General features: G+C 44.8%; 3 protein-coding genes across 6 annotated transcripts; all 3 read right to left on the reverse strand.

Annotated features, from left to right (window-relative positions):
• Positions 1–342: 342 nt before the first annotated feature.
• On the reverse strand, positions 343–3638 carry LOC105187302 (odorant receptor Or2). The gene is made up of 5 exons (XM_011148034.3): positions 2340–3638; positions 1882–2268; positions 943–1144; positions 681–836; positions 343–561 (listed from the first exon to the last, which is right to left on the reverse strand). The coding sequence occupies exons 1-5, from the start codon at positions 2699–2701 to the stop codon at positions 514–516; spliced, it is 1155 nt and encodes a 384-aa protein (XP_011146336.2). The 5' UTR covers positions 2702–3638; the 3' UTR covers positions 343–513.
• Positions 3639–5031: 1393 nt separating this feature from the next.
• Positions 5032–10385, reverse strand: LOC105187301 (odorant receptor 46a-like). 2 transcript variants are annotated; one of them, XM_011148033.3, is made up of 5 exons: positions 9017–10385; positions 7963–8337; positions 6456–6657; positions 5270–5425; positions 5032–5172 (listed from the first exon to the last, which is right to left on the reverse strand). In XM_011148033.3, the coding sequence occupies exons 1-5, from the start codon at positions 9376–9378 to the stop codon at positions 5125–5127; spliced, it is 1143 nt and encodes a 380-aa protein (XP_011146335.1). In that variant the 5' UTR covers positions 9379–10385; the 3' UTR covers positions 5032–5124. The 2 variants fall into 2 exon arrangements, with proteins under 2 accessions (XP_011146335.1, XP_019698833.1); XM_019843274.2 differs by having other exon boundaries at positions 5032–5425.
• A 359-nt stretch (positions 10386–10744) lies between these two features.
• Positions 10745–14316, reverse strand: LOC105187305 (odorant receptor 46a). 3 transcript variants are annotated; one of them, XM_011148037.3, is made up of 5 exons: positions 13593–14316; positions 12354–12752; positions 12063–12264; positions 11440–11595; positions 10745–10902 (listed from the first exon to the last, which is right to left on the reverse strand). In XM_011148037.3, exons 1-5 carry the CDS (start codon positions 13952–13954, stop codon positions 10855–10857), a joined length of 1167 nt encoding a protein of 388 aa, XP_011146339.2. In that variant the 5' UTR covers positions 13955–14316; the 3' UTR covers positions 10745–10854. The 3 variants fall into 3 exon arrangements, with proteins under 3 accessions (XP_011146339.2, XP_019698821.2, XP_019698822.2); XM_019843262.2 differs by having other exon boundaries at positions 12345–12752; XM_019843263.2 differs by having other exon boundaries at positions 12345–12653; positions 13593–14315.
• Between the last annotated feature and the right edge of the window lie 559 nt (positions 14317–14875).

Here is a 14875-nt window from a genome sequence, read left to right on the forward strand (position 1 = left end):
ATTTCTGGTGTCATTTATTTCAACAGCATAAGTGATTATATCGTACTATAAGACCATTGTTTACTCTAATATATATCGTAAAAACACTTATTAAATATCCATTGTTACTTATATATAAATGTCAGAAAAACTTATCTTGTGATTATTGCATTATACATACTGATTGCTGATCACTTATTAAGAGCTTTGAACGGCAACCATTGTCCGTAGACATATACTTGTCCTTAGAGATAAGGAAAACGACTTGTCATTTTTTTTATATAATGTGCTGCATCGCTAAGGCATTTACCGGGACAGTCAAGGAGAAGAAAACTCGTTATCTCGGCTCGTTTTCTCTCAAGCCAGGATGCGGACCAGTTTGATAAGATAATGTTAGAGAGCAACAGCGAGATTAATTTAAGAAAAAAGAAAAGAGTTTTGAGTAGAAAATTGAGAGAGACTTGTAGAATCGCTAAATTTATTAAAAAACTACGACATTATATGTTCAAATATACGTTTACGATTTCTTATATCTCAAGACTGTTGTAATACGTTAAATGCCGAGTACGACGTTTTCAGGATCTGAAAAATAATTGTGATGTAGAACAAGAGACACACCTCTACCAATTTCATAGATATATGTATACATTATTTGCTACAATAAGTACTTATTCCATTATAATGCCAACAGTATTACTAACGTTGCTGTAAGAATCGAGAGAGAAAGTTATGAGGAAACTACTAGTGAATTTTATAGGGATTGTACTACGTTTCATTATCATCAGGAGATCTTTCTTCTCGCCGATCGATAGCGAAGGCCAATCCATGTGGTATATTGCACTGCCTATGTTCGCACTCTGTTTACAGTATAACAATAAAGAACGATTACTTTACGGTAACACTGCACGCCAATTCATCAGTCATGTACGCATGCTCAGGCAGTGGACTTTGGGACGCTTTTACCTTGAGTATGACTTCGTTTCCGGACCAGCAGTAAACGAAAATCTGCACGAACATGCAGACAGTATACGCTGGTAAAGTCGCAGCCTCGGAGCCCGTGATATGCGTCGACATGTAATACACGCTTGTACACAATACTAAAATGCTTCCAAAAAATTGGAAGAAGAGTACCTGATTGAATATGCTATTTAACGTTTTAGCGTACCTGGAATGACGTCACGTTAGCTTGGCACTGTGGGCATTCAAGATCGTGTGTTCGCAGTTTAGTACACGTTAATTCATCTTATTTTATTATGTATCAGGGGCTTGCGAATTTCGTCGGAGTTTGAACTATATCTTTTATTAATGGAGTTTGTTATAATCATTTCATAGAATACTATTTTCATTTTTCTTTTTATTTAATTTAATTTAATTTTTATTTAATTTAAGAGAAAAACGATTGAATGGGTGTGACAATGAGCGAACTAAACGCGCGTCGTTCGAGAGAGACAGAATATTTTTGGTTCTTATAAATTCGGGAAGCAAAAATTTGTTTTCGATAAGAAAAACAGAATTCCTGATCCCTAGGAGCGAATTTAGCTCGCAAGTTCTGTTCCCTCCAACTAAAACGCGATCTTCGTTCATTTTCACCTTGATCCAACCAATCCCTCTTCTCCACATAAAATTTATTAATAGTAAGTAGAAACGGTACATGCGGATGTGTTTAATCAAAGTGTCTGTTATCGTTATTCACTACTTGCTATTCTTCATCTCTGTCCGACTTTTGTAAAACGACTCGTCCTTCGAGCTGACGAAGTCGTCGACGACCCGACGAACTTTCGCAAGTTCCTGATAAGCGCGATGCTACTTCCACACGAATTGCCTTACGTTACGTCATATTATCATTACACACACGTAATTTTGCAGATGCGTAAAAGAATAGATGTGCGACACGCGACCAACTTGTAAATGTTGAGATGATGACGAATGTGTCCCGATAAAATCGTTCCCACTTGATCCGACACGCCGCGGGGAATGAACCCCCGACATGAACGCGACGTTCTACTCATCAGCAGCTTGTGCATTCGATACTCGAAGATCTCGAGCTGGACGCACGTCTGCAAGAAAAGGCCGAAGATGAGAGTCTCCGTGCCGACGTTGATGATGGTGGCAAAGGTCAAGGTGATCATCTGGTGGATCGACGTGATCCAGAACAACGGGCTACTGTTCAAGTCGTACGGCAGCCACACTCTGTAAGGTAAGTGACCCTGCGCAACGTTCAGCATCGATCTAATCGTGAAGCTCGTGATGGAGCCGGTCGCCAAAAGCGTGTATTTTATGGAGCACGACCTGGAAACGTCGGAGAGACATTGCTTGCTGCCGTGGCGAGGTACTGCCTCAGTCTGATGAACGACCTCTACCTGATGAACTCGTCGAATCTCGCCTGTATCGCCGCCTCGGCCTCGTCCCGGGGCTTGCACGGCTCCGTCAGCAGCATCCCGACCAAATCGATGATCGCGCCCCGACGCAGCACCGCCACGGTGGCTTTGCAGCAGACACCGACGATAGTCATGAACATGAGGGAATTCGTCGCGAAGTCGTCCATGTTATCCACGACAAGAACGATATCCATAAACTGCGTCAGCACGAGGAAGTACAGCGGCACAAGCGTGACGAGCGTGAACGCGTTGTAGAGAAATTTGGTGGCGCTCGACGACCACTCGATCGGCCGCCACACACCTCCCACGCTGTATATTAAAAAATTCAACGAAAGTATTTGCATAGCTTTGCGACCAAGAGGGACTTGTCTCCTTGGAGCATCGCGCCTCCACGGCGCGGAAATATCCTATAGCGAGGCGATACCTCCGAGAGAGAGAGAGAGAGAGAGAGAGAAAGACACCTCTGTCGAGTATCTCGAGAGTATCTAAGCCGCCGCTGATCGTGCTCGTTATGGTGCAACTGTTAGCGATTTCGGTCTTATTTGTTCTTCAAGATTCGCATTTTGCGTGGCTTTATCGTGAGCGGCGATGGCGACCTGATTTAGCCGTGACGAGAGTGCGGCTCTCTCGATACCGCTCACTCTTACCGCGCGATCTTCTCTTCTCCCTTTATTTTCTCTTCTCCTTTTCAAGAATACACCGTCTCTCACATCTTTACGCGGCTATACCGTACCGATGAGATCGATATAACGCGCCACGCTGGGCTACGACGAGCACGACTTGCCCTAACGAGACTATATCGCGTATATCGCGGAGATAACTAAATTGCAAACTGCGGAATCATTATACGTGAGGGTTCGCCTGCGTCAACCTCCACTAACTACCACATTGTGCGTGTAATTCTACGGTCTGCCGTTAATTACGGTCGTTAATAATTCCTCGCGCTCGGCCGCGTATATATTGTAGCTGCTTTTTTCTCTTCTATTTACGACGACGCACGGTACGGTCCCGCTTCGAATGCCGTGCGCGAAAACTGTAATTATGAGAGGCTTGTCTCCCGCTCGTCGTAACGAATGCGGAGGACGTCGCGCTCGTTGCATTTCGTCCATACCGTCCCATTCCCATCGGATCAAATATTCATCCGTGCCTTTTCATATGCCCGCCGGGAGCGAAGTCCACGCAAGGTCATTTTTTCCCACGATGGCTAACTTGATCGCGCAGGAGTACGAAGTAAACATGGAAAGCCGAGGAGATGATTGTCGGGTTAACCGCCTGTATGTCTTCTTGCCAAGTGCCAACGAAGAATGCGCGTCAATTTTAACACTCACGGAGCGTTCCGCAGGTGGTACATTCGGCGAAATGTCGTCGAGCTCTTTCTCGAAGGACATTCGAAGGAGAGAGTCCTTTGAAGTTTTTGGTCGCGTTTGGTCTCCATCGCGGCAAGTGCGAATAGGTGTGATCCCGAGAGGAGATTTTCGTAGCGCGTTAACCCTGCAAGTTCCATCCACCTTGACGGATCAGTGGAGAACATATGCAGGGTGCTAAATTTCAAACGTAACAGGTAAAAAATCTCGAAAACTGAAAGATATTAAAAAAAAGCTAAAACACGTGTTCCGCGATTTCGAAGGGGAAGGAGAATGGCATTGTGAGTTTTTTATTCGGAGGGCATTTTCAAGGTCAGTTGAAGGTCAACTTAATTTTTTTAAATAGAAAGCCCAATTTTTGATTATATCTTCTTTTTCTACCAATTGATTTTGACAACTTTTGTCTGAAACATTTTTTTATTTGCCTAATATTTTTTGGCAATAGATATTTAGCAAAGATATTTAAGGAAAACTTGGTAACTTTTTCAACATTTAACTTACGATATCTCGCTAACTATTTGTCGAAAGAAAAAATAGTATTAGACTTTTTTACTTTATATACTATCAAGAAATCATATTATTATAATATTGCTCTAACTTTCGTTAATTTCATAATTTTAAAATTTCCAAAGGTCGATAAGTTAACAAAAGTTAGGTAGAAAAAAAATAAATAATAAAAAATTTGGCTTTCTATTTTAAAATATTAAGTTGACCTTCAACTGACCTTGAAAATGCCCTCCGAATAAAAAACTCACAATGCCATTCTCTTTCCCCTTCGAAATCGTGGAACACGTGTTTTAGCTTTTTTTAATATCTTTCATAGTTTTCGAGATTCTTTACCTGTTACGTTTAAAATTTAGCACCCTGTATATATATCGAGGTGTAAACATTGTGCAAACTATTGATCATGTCATAATCGCTCATTGCCGTTTTCGTCGTGCTGAATCTTGAAAAAAAGATATTTCCGGATTATTTCACATTCGACTCTATCAAAATTCTATCTGCACTTGTGACTCCCCTAATTCTAGTAATTTAATTCTGATGAGAAGAAAATCATGTTAAGTAATTCTCAGATCAATCTTTCCCCTCGCGTGGAGAAAAATAGCAGCAAGCAATCGTCTATAGCTAGCAAAGTGGAAGTCGATAGTCGAGGTATAGCTTGCATCTCGATGTTCTCCATCGGTCCTTCAAGTTTAACGGAATTTGCGGGAGCGAAGTGGAATCGAGATTTCGGACTCGGGATAATTTCTAATCATCGACGAGACCCTCTTTCGAGTCGTGAAGATGAGCTCGAAGTAAACACAAACGGATAGAAGGACCTTTAGATTCACAGCCACTGATTTATTAAGAACTACTGTATCGTCGTTACTCCCGAATGTACATTTTCGACTATTGCTTATATCTCACGAGCGCTGCAACACATTGTACGTCGAGTACGATGTTTTCAAGATCTGAAAGAGGAATTTCGTAACGTGGCGAGTTGTCCGCTAGGCTCGACCACTTTGGTGCCGTAGCCGATATACTACGCTGTCTCGCGGCGATACTAACGTTGCTGTAAGACTGGAGCGACAAAGTTATGAGGAAACTGCTGGTGAACTTGATGGGAACCGTGCTACGTTTCATGATCATCAGCAGGTTCTTCTTCTCGCTGACCGATAACGCGGGCCAGTCCATCTGATACACCGCGTCTCCTATGTTCGCGCTCTGCCAACAGCATAGAAATATAATAAACACTTGTGGACTCGATCGGTCCGAAATCGTCCGGCACTAACGCCAAGCGACGTCTCGCGGCCTCAAAGAAAGAAACGACCCTCGCTCTCGGATCGTGTCAGCGATTTGATTAGCGATCTTTTTTTCACGCTGCAATCGGCTGTGAGCCCGCCAGAGGCATTTCATTCGCACCCTCAATGCGCCATTGATTTTTATTGCATGATTTACGTAATAGCTCCAAGTGTTGAGCTCAATGCGACTATCGATTTTAGCTCGACGAGTCGGGTAATACGTAAGAGTAATTGTTCAGATGAGATAAACGTTCAAACATTCATAACAAGCCGATCATCATCGCGCGATTGAACAATGGGGCAGCCTGAGGTATTTGTGAGAACGAGGGAGGACACGTGGCCGAATGAAGAGGCCTCCGACGTGATTCAGCCGGATTTTTGCGGCGCTTCTGATACTTTTCCGCGAGTTACTTGCGAGCAAACGTTCCGCTATCTCTCGTACAACTTCAAGTCTCCGCCTCTCTCTCCTCTTCGAGTCTCTCGAAAAGATTCGTGTCGCACGATATAGCAAGTTGATGCAAAAGATTAATTATTTTTTTCTTTTAGTTTTTCTGACTTGTGAGGAGTTGGCGGTTTGAAAAAAGGAATACGAAAGACTCATTGGTAAAAAAACATAGCGAGTCGATGTTGTTTACGACAAGTAAAAAGTAATACGCAAAACGAAACAAGAAGCTGTTTTTGCACGCCCACTCTTTGCTATTCTTCTTCCGCTGTTATTCGATTTTGTAACTTAGCTAGAAGAACTAAACTAAACTAACCAGATTTTAAGAACTAAATATCCCTGAAAATGGTCATTTTCATCTCTCAACTATCGTTACGTCACTCAGATTGATTGAACTTTCTGAGAGCGAACGAGTCTCTGGCATCAATCAGATATATCTTGATCGTCACAAGTGGCGATAAAATACAAAAGCTCTTGAAAAGGCAAAATGTCGGATTACAAATAGTCTTACCTTGAGTATGACTTCGTTGCCGGACCAGCAATACACGTAGATTTGCACGAACATGCAAATGGTGTATATTATTAAGGTCGCCGACTCGGACTCTGTGATATGCGACGATAAGTAATACACGCTCGTGCATAGTATCAGTATACTGCTGAAGAACTGGACGAAGAGGATCTGGTTGAATATGCTGTTGACCGTTCTTGCGTATCTGCAAGGCGACTCGCTAGTGAGACAACTCTGGTGCCCGCGGGGCGTCGCGCAAGACGAGCCGGCGCACAATGGGGCCAGATTTTTTGGTTCAAAATTCTCTAGAGATCTGAATTTCCAACCGATCACACTGATAGAAAAATATAGTTGAATTAACTATTAACAATATAATCTCACTATATTTTATACTTCATTTTGGCGTCAACTATATTTTTATAGTTCGTGGAACCTGCAAAATATACCTGTAGAATAAACACAAATATATAGTCAATGATTGTCTTAAATAATTGTTTAGTTACTTTATTGTTTAGTTACCACATTTATATGGTAATTTCTCATTCACAAATATAGTGAGATTTAATATTCATATAGTTACACCTGTCATCATTTAGCAAATATTCTGGTAATATTGACTATATAAAAGAGTTACTTTACCTATCATTTTATATTTGTATCCATACAATAATTTTTGTTTAACTTACTATAATTCTTAGTAAAAATATTATCTGCTTGGTTATGCTATGTCTATATCGTAATTATTATCGATATTATAGTAATACTTACTATAAATATGATATTTCGGACTATAATTTAGTTACTATATCATTATAGTTCCAAATATCATATACTTTTTTCTCAGTGCATCGACACCAATGGATGAGGCTGATCCTGAATAAATTCCAAAGAGATCTGTCTAGCCGAAATTTTGAAAAAATTATCGATTCAGGGTTCATGGGTTTAGGGTTTGTCTGAAAAGTTTATCGTTTAAAGTACAGTGTCTTGGGTTTGACCTCAATGGGTTCGAGCCTATGGATACTAAGCGCGAGACCCCAGAACTTATAATCACCTTTTAGAAAACTCAGAATTTCAAATAATTTCAGCCCAACATTAAGAAAGAATTAAGGATTAAAATCCCTCGGTTTTGTGCTTCCACGGGTCCATATTTGATGTTTTTGTATATTGGGCATATGGGTTTTGGGTAAATGGGTTTCTGCTTCAAGATTCTGCTTAAATCTCGAGGTGTCCGTTGATTGGTTACATAGGTTCAATCCGCTGAATATATGCTATTAGATAGAAATAAGTATCGAATAATGAGTATTTCATAAGTTTCTCGCGTTTAACGATAATTTTTCCTCTTTTGGGGCTAGTAATTCGAGAAAAAACTTTTTAATTTCCGCAAGACAGATCTCTTCCGACAGATCAACCTCATCCATTGGTGTATCGATGATCGGTTGGAAGTTCAGGTCTCCAGAGCATTTTCAACCAAAGAATGTCATCTGGCCCCACTGTGCGACGCGTCACTAACTCGAAGATGCGGAGGTGGTGATGTACGTGCTTCGATATCGCCGTCTCTGTCTTGTGCGACGTGTACTTCTTCAGCTGCGACCTCGTTCTGCCGATCACCAATTTCTGAAGGCGACTCTCGAGTATCTCGAACTGGGCGCACGTTTGCAGGAAGAAGCCGAACACCAAGGTCTCCGTGCCGACGTTGATGATCGTCGTGAAGATCACGGATACGATCTGCATGACGGACGTGGTCCAGAACATCAGAGACACGCTCGGATCGTACGGCAGCCATACTCGATACGGCAAGATACCGTGCATGATGTTCAGCACCGACTTGATCGTGACCCCTGTCACAGAACCCGACGCTAGAAGCGAATATCTTATCGACCATGACCTGTGCAAGGACATTGCCGAGATTACTTCTCGTTACTTTCCTACCCGGCTCTCCCCGGCATCGTTAACCCTTTCGTGCCCGATCATGAACCTGTGGACAAAACCTCCAAGTGGCGGATCCGATGTGGCCATCGTAGGCCAGAATGTAAGATTCCCCAGGATTTCAATGAAACTCATATTCACAGGTCGCTGAGTGAAACTCACAAGGGGTGTCGATTTTTCGCGAAGAGTCCTATCCTTCATCTACGAAATGAAGCCGGAGGAAAGTCGCTATCTTTATTTCTGCGGAAGATGTGAATTTTTGAAGGACCGGGACATCATGTCCCACCAGGCTGGAAAGGGTTAAACAAAAAGAAAAATAACGAAGAAGCGAAAACAAGAGAAAAGAAGAGAAATCGAAGATTGAGATTCACGAAGCAAAAATGGCGCGAAAACGGCGTGAAATCTCGCTTCAGAGGCGGAGTGACGAATTCGAGCGATTTTCCAGAGCGGCTTCTTCGCAGGGGAGTGCACTTCGAGTCTGATGTATTCCACCGTCATTGGAACGCGTCCAGCCGAATCGAGAGCCGAGACGCGGAGCACTCGCATGCGGCGGCGAGATCCACTTCGGGTGAAACGCGCAGCGAGAAATTCGGAGAGTACCGTAACGTCTGCGTGCCGCGTAGCGCAGTTGAACTCACCTGATGAACTTGTTGAATTTCGTTTGTATCGCCACTTCCTCCTCATCTCGGGGCCTGCACGGCTCCGTCAGCAGCATCTGCACCAGGCCGATTATCCCGTTGCGCCGTAGCACGGCGATCGTGGCTTTGCAGCAGACGGCGACGATGGTCATGAACATGAGAGAGTTGGTGGTGAAGTCGTCCATATTGTCGACGATCAGAACGATGTCCATGAGTTGGGTCAGCATCAGGAAGTACAACGGCACGATCGTGCAGACGGTGAATGCGTTGTACAAGAACTTGGCGGTGTTGGACGACCACGCGATGGGCCGCCACACACCCCCCACGGTGTATATGAGAAAATTCAAGCGGAGTATTTGCATCCCCCTCAGTAGCGCGAACGGCTTATCGAGGGGAAAGCATGTCGCCCTACGCGACAGATGTCTAAGAGTACTCGAAGGGACAAATCTAACCGCAGCCCGCGTGTGTGTCTGAGATCCGTCGATTAATCGCGATTACGATGCATCATAGTAATCGAGCTGATAGCGAGCGTGAGTATCTGAGAGCCTCAGCTGCAAAATGCCGCTGAAATTCACCGCCGCGATCAAGGGTGACCCTCGCCGAGCTCTGACTAAACCAGTCGACGATTAACCGGCGGAATTGCCAACATCCATTTTCGCCCGACGCTAATAAAAAATTACAACACCGCGTATATATCGGAGCAAGCAAAAGTTATTTTCAGATGGAACAGTTTGAATAGCCAAAATACAACAAACGACGTGCTCGACCCTCGGATAGCAGTTGGGAATATAAATCAGAAGGAGCGAACAAGAGAAACTTCCTCACACGCAACGAGCCGCGTTTCATTTATCATGTTGGCAACTCTGGTGGATGAGTTAATCGCCGATCAGCTTGATCGGAATCTGCCGAGAGCTGACCTCTCGCTCATGAACGCATTCGTTCGAACAATTACTCGGCAACGCGACGGAACACGCGACACACACGAGCGGAACTTGTTTCAAGTTGCTTCGCGTAATTAAATGCGAAAACGAATGCGGTCGAGGTGTATATCGCAGGCGGTACTCCACTTCTTGCAGCTCCGCTCGACGTAACGCTACGTCATTAATGACGGTCATTAACGAGTCGTCCGTTACGCTGCCGGATCACTCCGCTGCCGGTGGATATAACTCTTCAGCGTTACCTTCTTCCAGCGAAGTTTCCCTCGTGTCGCTCATGAATACTGCAATGGGTCGCTTTATTCGCAGCGTTTAACCGCCGCTGTGGCCCCTCGCACTGGAGATATATCGCATCGTCGATGGAATGTTTATGGATTCTCATGTCGCGTCGCCGGCAATTCGATATCTCGCTAAATTGTGCTTCTCTCACGAGAGCGGAGTTTACCGTATGCTGCGAGACGATGCGGCGGGAGGGGGGGGGGAAATACACACAGTGCAACCCCGGAGGTGTTCTCTTCAGGTTCAGTGTCTCCGCACGTGTGTCCCCTTGTCAAGCGGAACGAGAGAACGTCGGGGGAAAATGTGTGGAACTGTGGAACACGCGCGAACTTTTGCCCGGAGCAGATTTCAATTTTCATTTTTGTCCTCAGCCGAAATCACAGGTGTTTCTGCCGCGAGCGAGTCGGCCGGCTCATTTTCCGTCCGTGTTTCTCGGCGATTTGTTCCTCGCGTAGTGTGCCGATTGTAATCGCGTGATTCGAACGCGGGAAATAATTAAGCAAACTCGCAAGTGGGAATTTGAACGTTTACGCAACTGCTATTATTGTACAAATATTACAGCTACTGTTATCCTTGTCATTACTTCCGAGTGCGATCTCGTGTTATTCTCGGCCGTTTTCCACCTCAGGACTGTTGCAGCACGTTGAACGCCGAGTACGACGTTTTCAGAATCTGAAAGCAAAGCGCGGTCAATCATTTGAAGATGAAGTACATGTCAGTCAGATGTTGCGGTTAACCCTTAAAGGTAATCATCAATGAAAATCACGTCAGTGCTTATATCATAGGCGAAATTTTATCCCCCAGTATATATTTCTTTTATTTCAGAAATCGAAAAAGTCAAAACCGATGCGCAATTAAATGTCTTATTATTATTAAATATTAGATGAAAGATAGGGAAATTTGCAGTTTGGATAATTTAACATTTAACAAAATCAAAGCACAATCTTCTCGCGTGGGATGAAATTTCATCCACAGTACTCTTTAAGGATTAATTTTGAGACTGGACGATGAACGGGTCGCTCCTAATGAGCAAGTCTTTTATCTACCGTGGAATTTACTCATCGTCGGAAAGACGGGAACCGGTTGTAGCCGGTGGTGGAGAAAAGATTCTGATTAAAATAATTTACGTAATAAATAATAAACAGTACCCATTCATGATCGATCCGGAGGACTAACCGAAATACCTAGTTTACCGTGGCAATACTTAACGTTACTGTAAGACTGCAGAGACAGAGTTATGAGGAAACTACTGGTGAATTTGATAGGAATTGCACTGCGTCTCATGATCATCAGCAGATCCTTCTTCTCGCTGATCGTCAGCAGAGGCCAGTCCGTGTGGTATATCGCGTCTCCTACATTCGTACTCTGTCGACATGGCAGTAACAAAGTGACTATTCAGCAGTGACATTCGAATCACACGGATCACCATCAGCTCTAAATCCAAGCTCATTTCCGGCCCGCGTCGGAATTTCCCTCCTACTTACGACCCGAATACACCGACATTTATAGTTTCCAGGGTATAACGGTAGCGTTTGTCTGGACAAGACTCGAGCTTCCGCTTGGTGCATGTGGAATAAGCGCTTAAGTGCTTCTCATTTGGCATTTCAACGGTGGATCAAATTTTCAAGCCAAAATGCTAAAAATTCCTCCTACCCCTTCGGCTAGAAGGGGAGCTGAAGCACGTCAAACGATTGGATCGCCCAGAGTAACAAGCGGATGAACCTCAAACACCGAACATCTCGGAGTAAAAGCATCGGGGGGGTCTGAAGTAGAAGAAAAATGTCGACTCTCCCGGGACGGAACGGAAAGCGAAAACGCAAATGGGCCCTCACCTTAAGTATCACCTCGTTCCCGGACCAGCAATAGACATAAATTTGCACAAACATGCCAGCAGTGTATATCACCATGGTCGCAGCTGTGATTTCCATAATGTGAGATGACAAGTAATACACACTGGTGCAAAGTGTCAATATACTGCCGAAGAATTGCACGAAGAGTATCTGGTTGAACACGCCGTTCACCGTTCTGGCGTACCTGCGAGGCGCGTCGTGTGAGACAACTTGCTACCGCTCGAGATTTCGCAACGCGAACATGCGTAAGAACAGTGAACACACATAACTAACTCGTAAATACGAAGGTGATGATGTATATAGCCGGAAATCATCCCCTTCTCGCGAAGCGGTGGAGCGACTGAAGACCACTTCCTCTGCCCGCCGGCGGCTTTCCCAGCCGTTCTGTCGATCACCAGTTTGTGCAGACGCCTCTCGAGGATCTCGAGTTGCGCGCACGTTTGCAGAAACAGGCCGAATACGAGAGTTTCCGTGCCGACGTTGATGATGGTGGCGAAGATCAAGGAGGTCATCTGCTGAATCGACGTGATCCAGAAGGCCAAGGATAAAGTCGAGTCGTACGGCAGCCACGCTCTGTAAGGCAAGACACCCTGCATGGCGTTCAGCACCGATCTGACGGTGACGCCAGTGAGAGAGCTAGTGGCCAGAAGCGAGTACATGATCGAGCATGACCTGGAAAAGTGAGTGCCACATTGATGTTGCCAAGGAGAAGGCACAATTCGACGCACAAGGTGGGTGCAGTGAACTGTCGATATTCTGTCCGTCCGAAACTATCGCGGAACATTTCTAGCAGGAGACGTTCCCTATGCTACCAGATGTCGCAGCCTGCATAGACTCAAGCATTATTGCGAAGTCTGGTGGCGTAGAGAAGACGCACTGCGCCAGGTCGGAATTGCGCGGGAAATATTCGCGCAACTGACTTTCCATCCTCAGGAAAGCAGTCGAGAGTTCGGTTGCAGCGGACGGAAAGATTCCGAGTGCGGCTGTGAGGTTTGTGTTCAGTCACAGTGCCGACTCGGGCTGATTACATTCGACCGCCGTTGGTCATATCAGTCGATAAAAAAAAATTCAATTTCTTGGAAAATATTTAAAATTCGAGACCGACCATTTTACTGAATACTCTCTTCACGTGTCAAAATATAATATACGTTTTTCCAGAATCTTTCGCACACTAGTTTCTTTTATAAGCGGATTACTTGCATGAATTTTGTAAATCCAACATGAAATTCGTAATTAACGATCTAAAGAACCTTTACACCGTGTATCTGATTAACATTTATTCAGACTTGCGCTAATGCACCCGTATTCGATCACGTTAGATCCTCCATTATTAATTCTTCAAATTCGACTTCAGATTTGTAATCATCGACCCATGAGACATAGAAATGCAAAATTTTGCAGAAACCTGTCGGGTGGAAAAAGTGTGTACAAAACTCGATCGACACTTTCTACGGACCGATTCAACCGAAAACCCATCGCGCTCCTGGCCCTTCGTCGAGCAGAACGACCTACCTGATGAATTCGTCGAACTTCATCTGTATCGCCGCTTCGTCCGCGTCCTGGGGTTTGCACGGCTCCCGCGACAAGGTCTGCATCAGGTCGATGATCACGTCGCGACGTAACAACGCGGTCGTCGCCTTGCAGCAAACAGCGACGATGGTCATGAACATGAGAGAATTCGTGATGAAGTCATCTACGTTATCGACCACGAGAACGAGATCCATGAATTGGGTCAGCATGAGAAAGTATATTGGGACTATCGTGCAGAAGCTGAACACGCTGTACAGCACCTTGGCATAGCCCGACGTCCACTCGACCGGCCGCCATATGCCACCCATAGTGTATATGAAAAAATTCAACGAAAGCAGCTCCATACTGACGATCGCGCGCGGCCGCGGACTTTATCAGGGCATCGTATGCGCGCGGCGCATACCTCCTTCCTTACCTCTGACGATGCTGAGACGATGCGATTAATTATCGTGATTAATTATCGCGAGCGGTCTCGGCCGGCCTCGAGACGTATCGAGCTCGAGCGACGTCACATTCGCCGCCTGATTTTATTTTTTCGCTTTTTACGTAATTGTGTGAAATGAATTTGGTTTGGCAATGAGAACGTCGGTTCGAACAGAAAGGGAAACAAACGTGCGCTGTCGCATGATCCGCAAACGATTCAGGAATGTAACTTTTCCTTGATATCGCGGACAAACCCGGCGGAGAGACAAAACGAACATAGACGACAGCTCGGCGCGAATTACGATACTCTCTGCGGGTTCCAACGGCATTTTATGGCTATATATCATTAATGACGGTCATTAACGAAACGGAGTCGTCTCTGTTACGCTGGATCACCCCGCTATCGGTGGATATTACTCTTCGGGGTTACCTTTCTCGAGCGAAATTTCCCTCGTGCCGCTCATTAATACTGCAGAATCGCTTTATTCGCAGCGTTTAACGGTCGCCGTCGCACACGAGATATACGAGCGTCGTCGCGTTGACGTCTGATGGAATGTTTATGGATTTTCATGTCGCGTTGCAGGCAATTCGATTTCTCGCAAAATTGTGCTTCTCTCACAAGGGAGAAGTTTTCCGTGTGCTGTGAAACTACGCGGCGAGCGGGGCGATACGCATAGCGCAATCCCAGAGGTGTTTTCTTCAGGTTCAGTGTTTCCGCACGCGCGACCGCTTGTCAAGTGGGACAAGAGAACGTCGGAGAAAAATGTGTCTGACAACTGTGAAACACGCGCGAACTTTTGTCCGTCACGGAGCGGATTTTGATTTTCATTTCTGTCCTCAGC

This window comes from Harpegnathos saltator, unplaced genomic scaffold (assembly GCF_003227715.2).
Source record: "Harpegnathos saltator strain DR-91 unplaced genomic scaffold, Hsal_v8.6 scaffold38, whole genome shotgun sequence".
In the NCBI taxonomy this organism is placed as follows: Eukaryota; Metazoa; Arthropoda; class Insecta; order Hymenoptera; family Formicidae; genus Harpegnathos; species Harpegnathos saltator.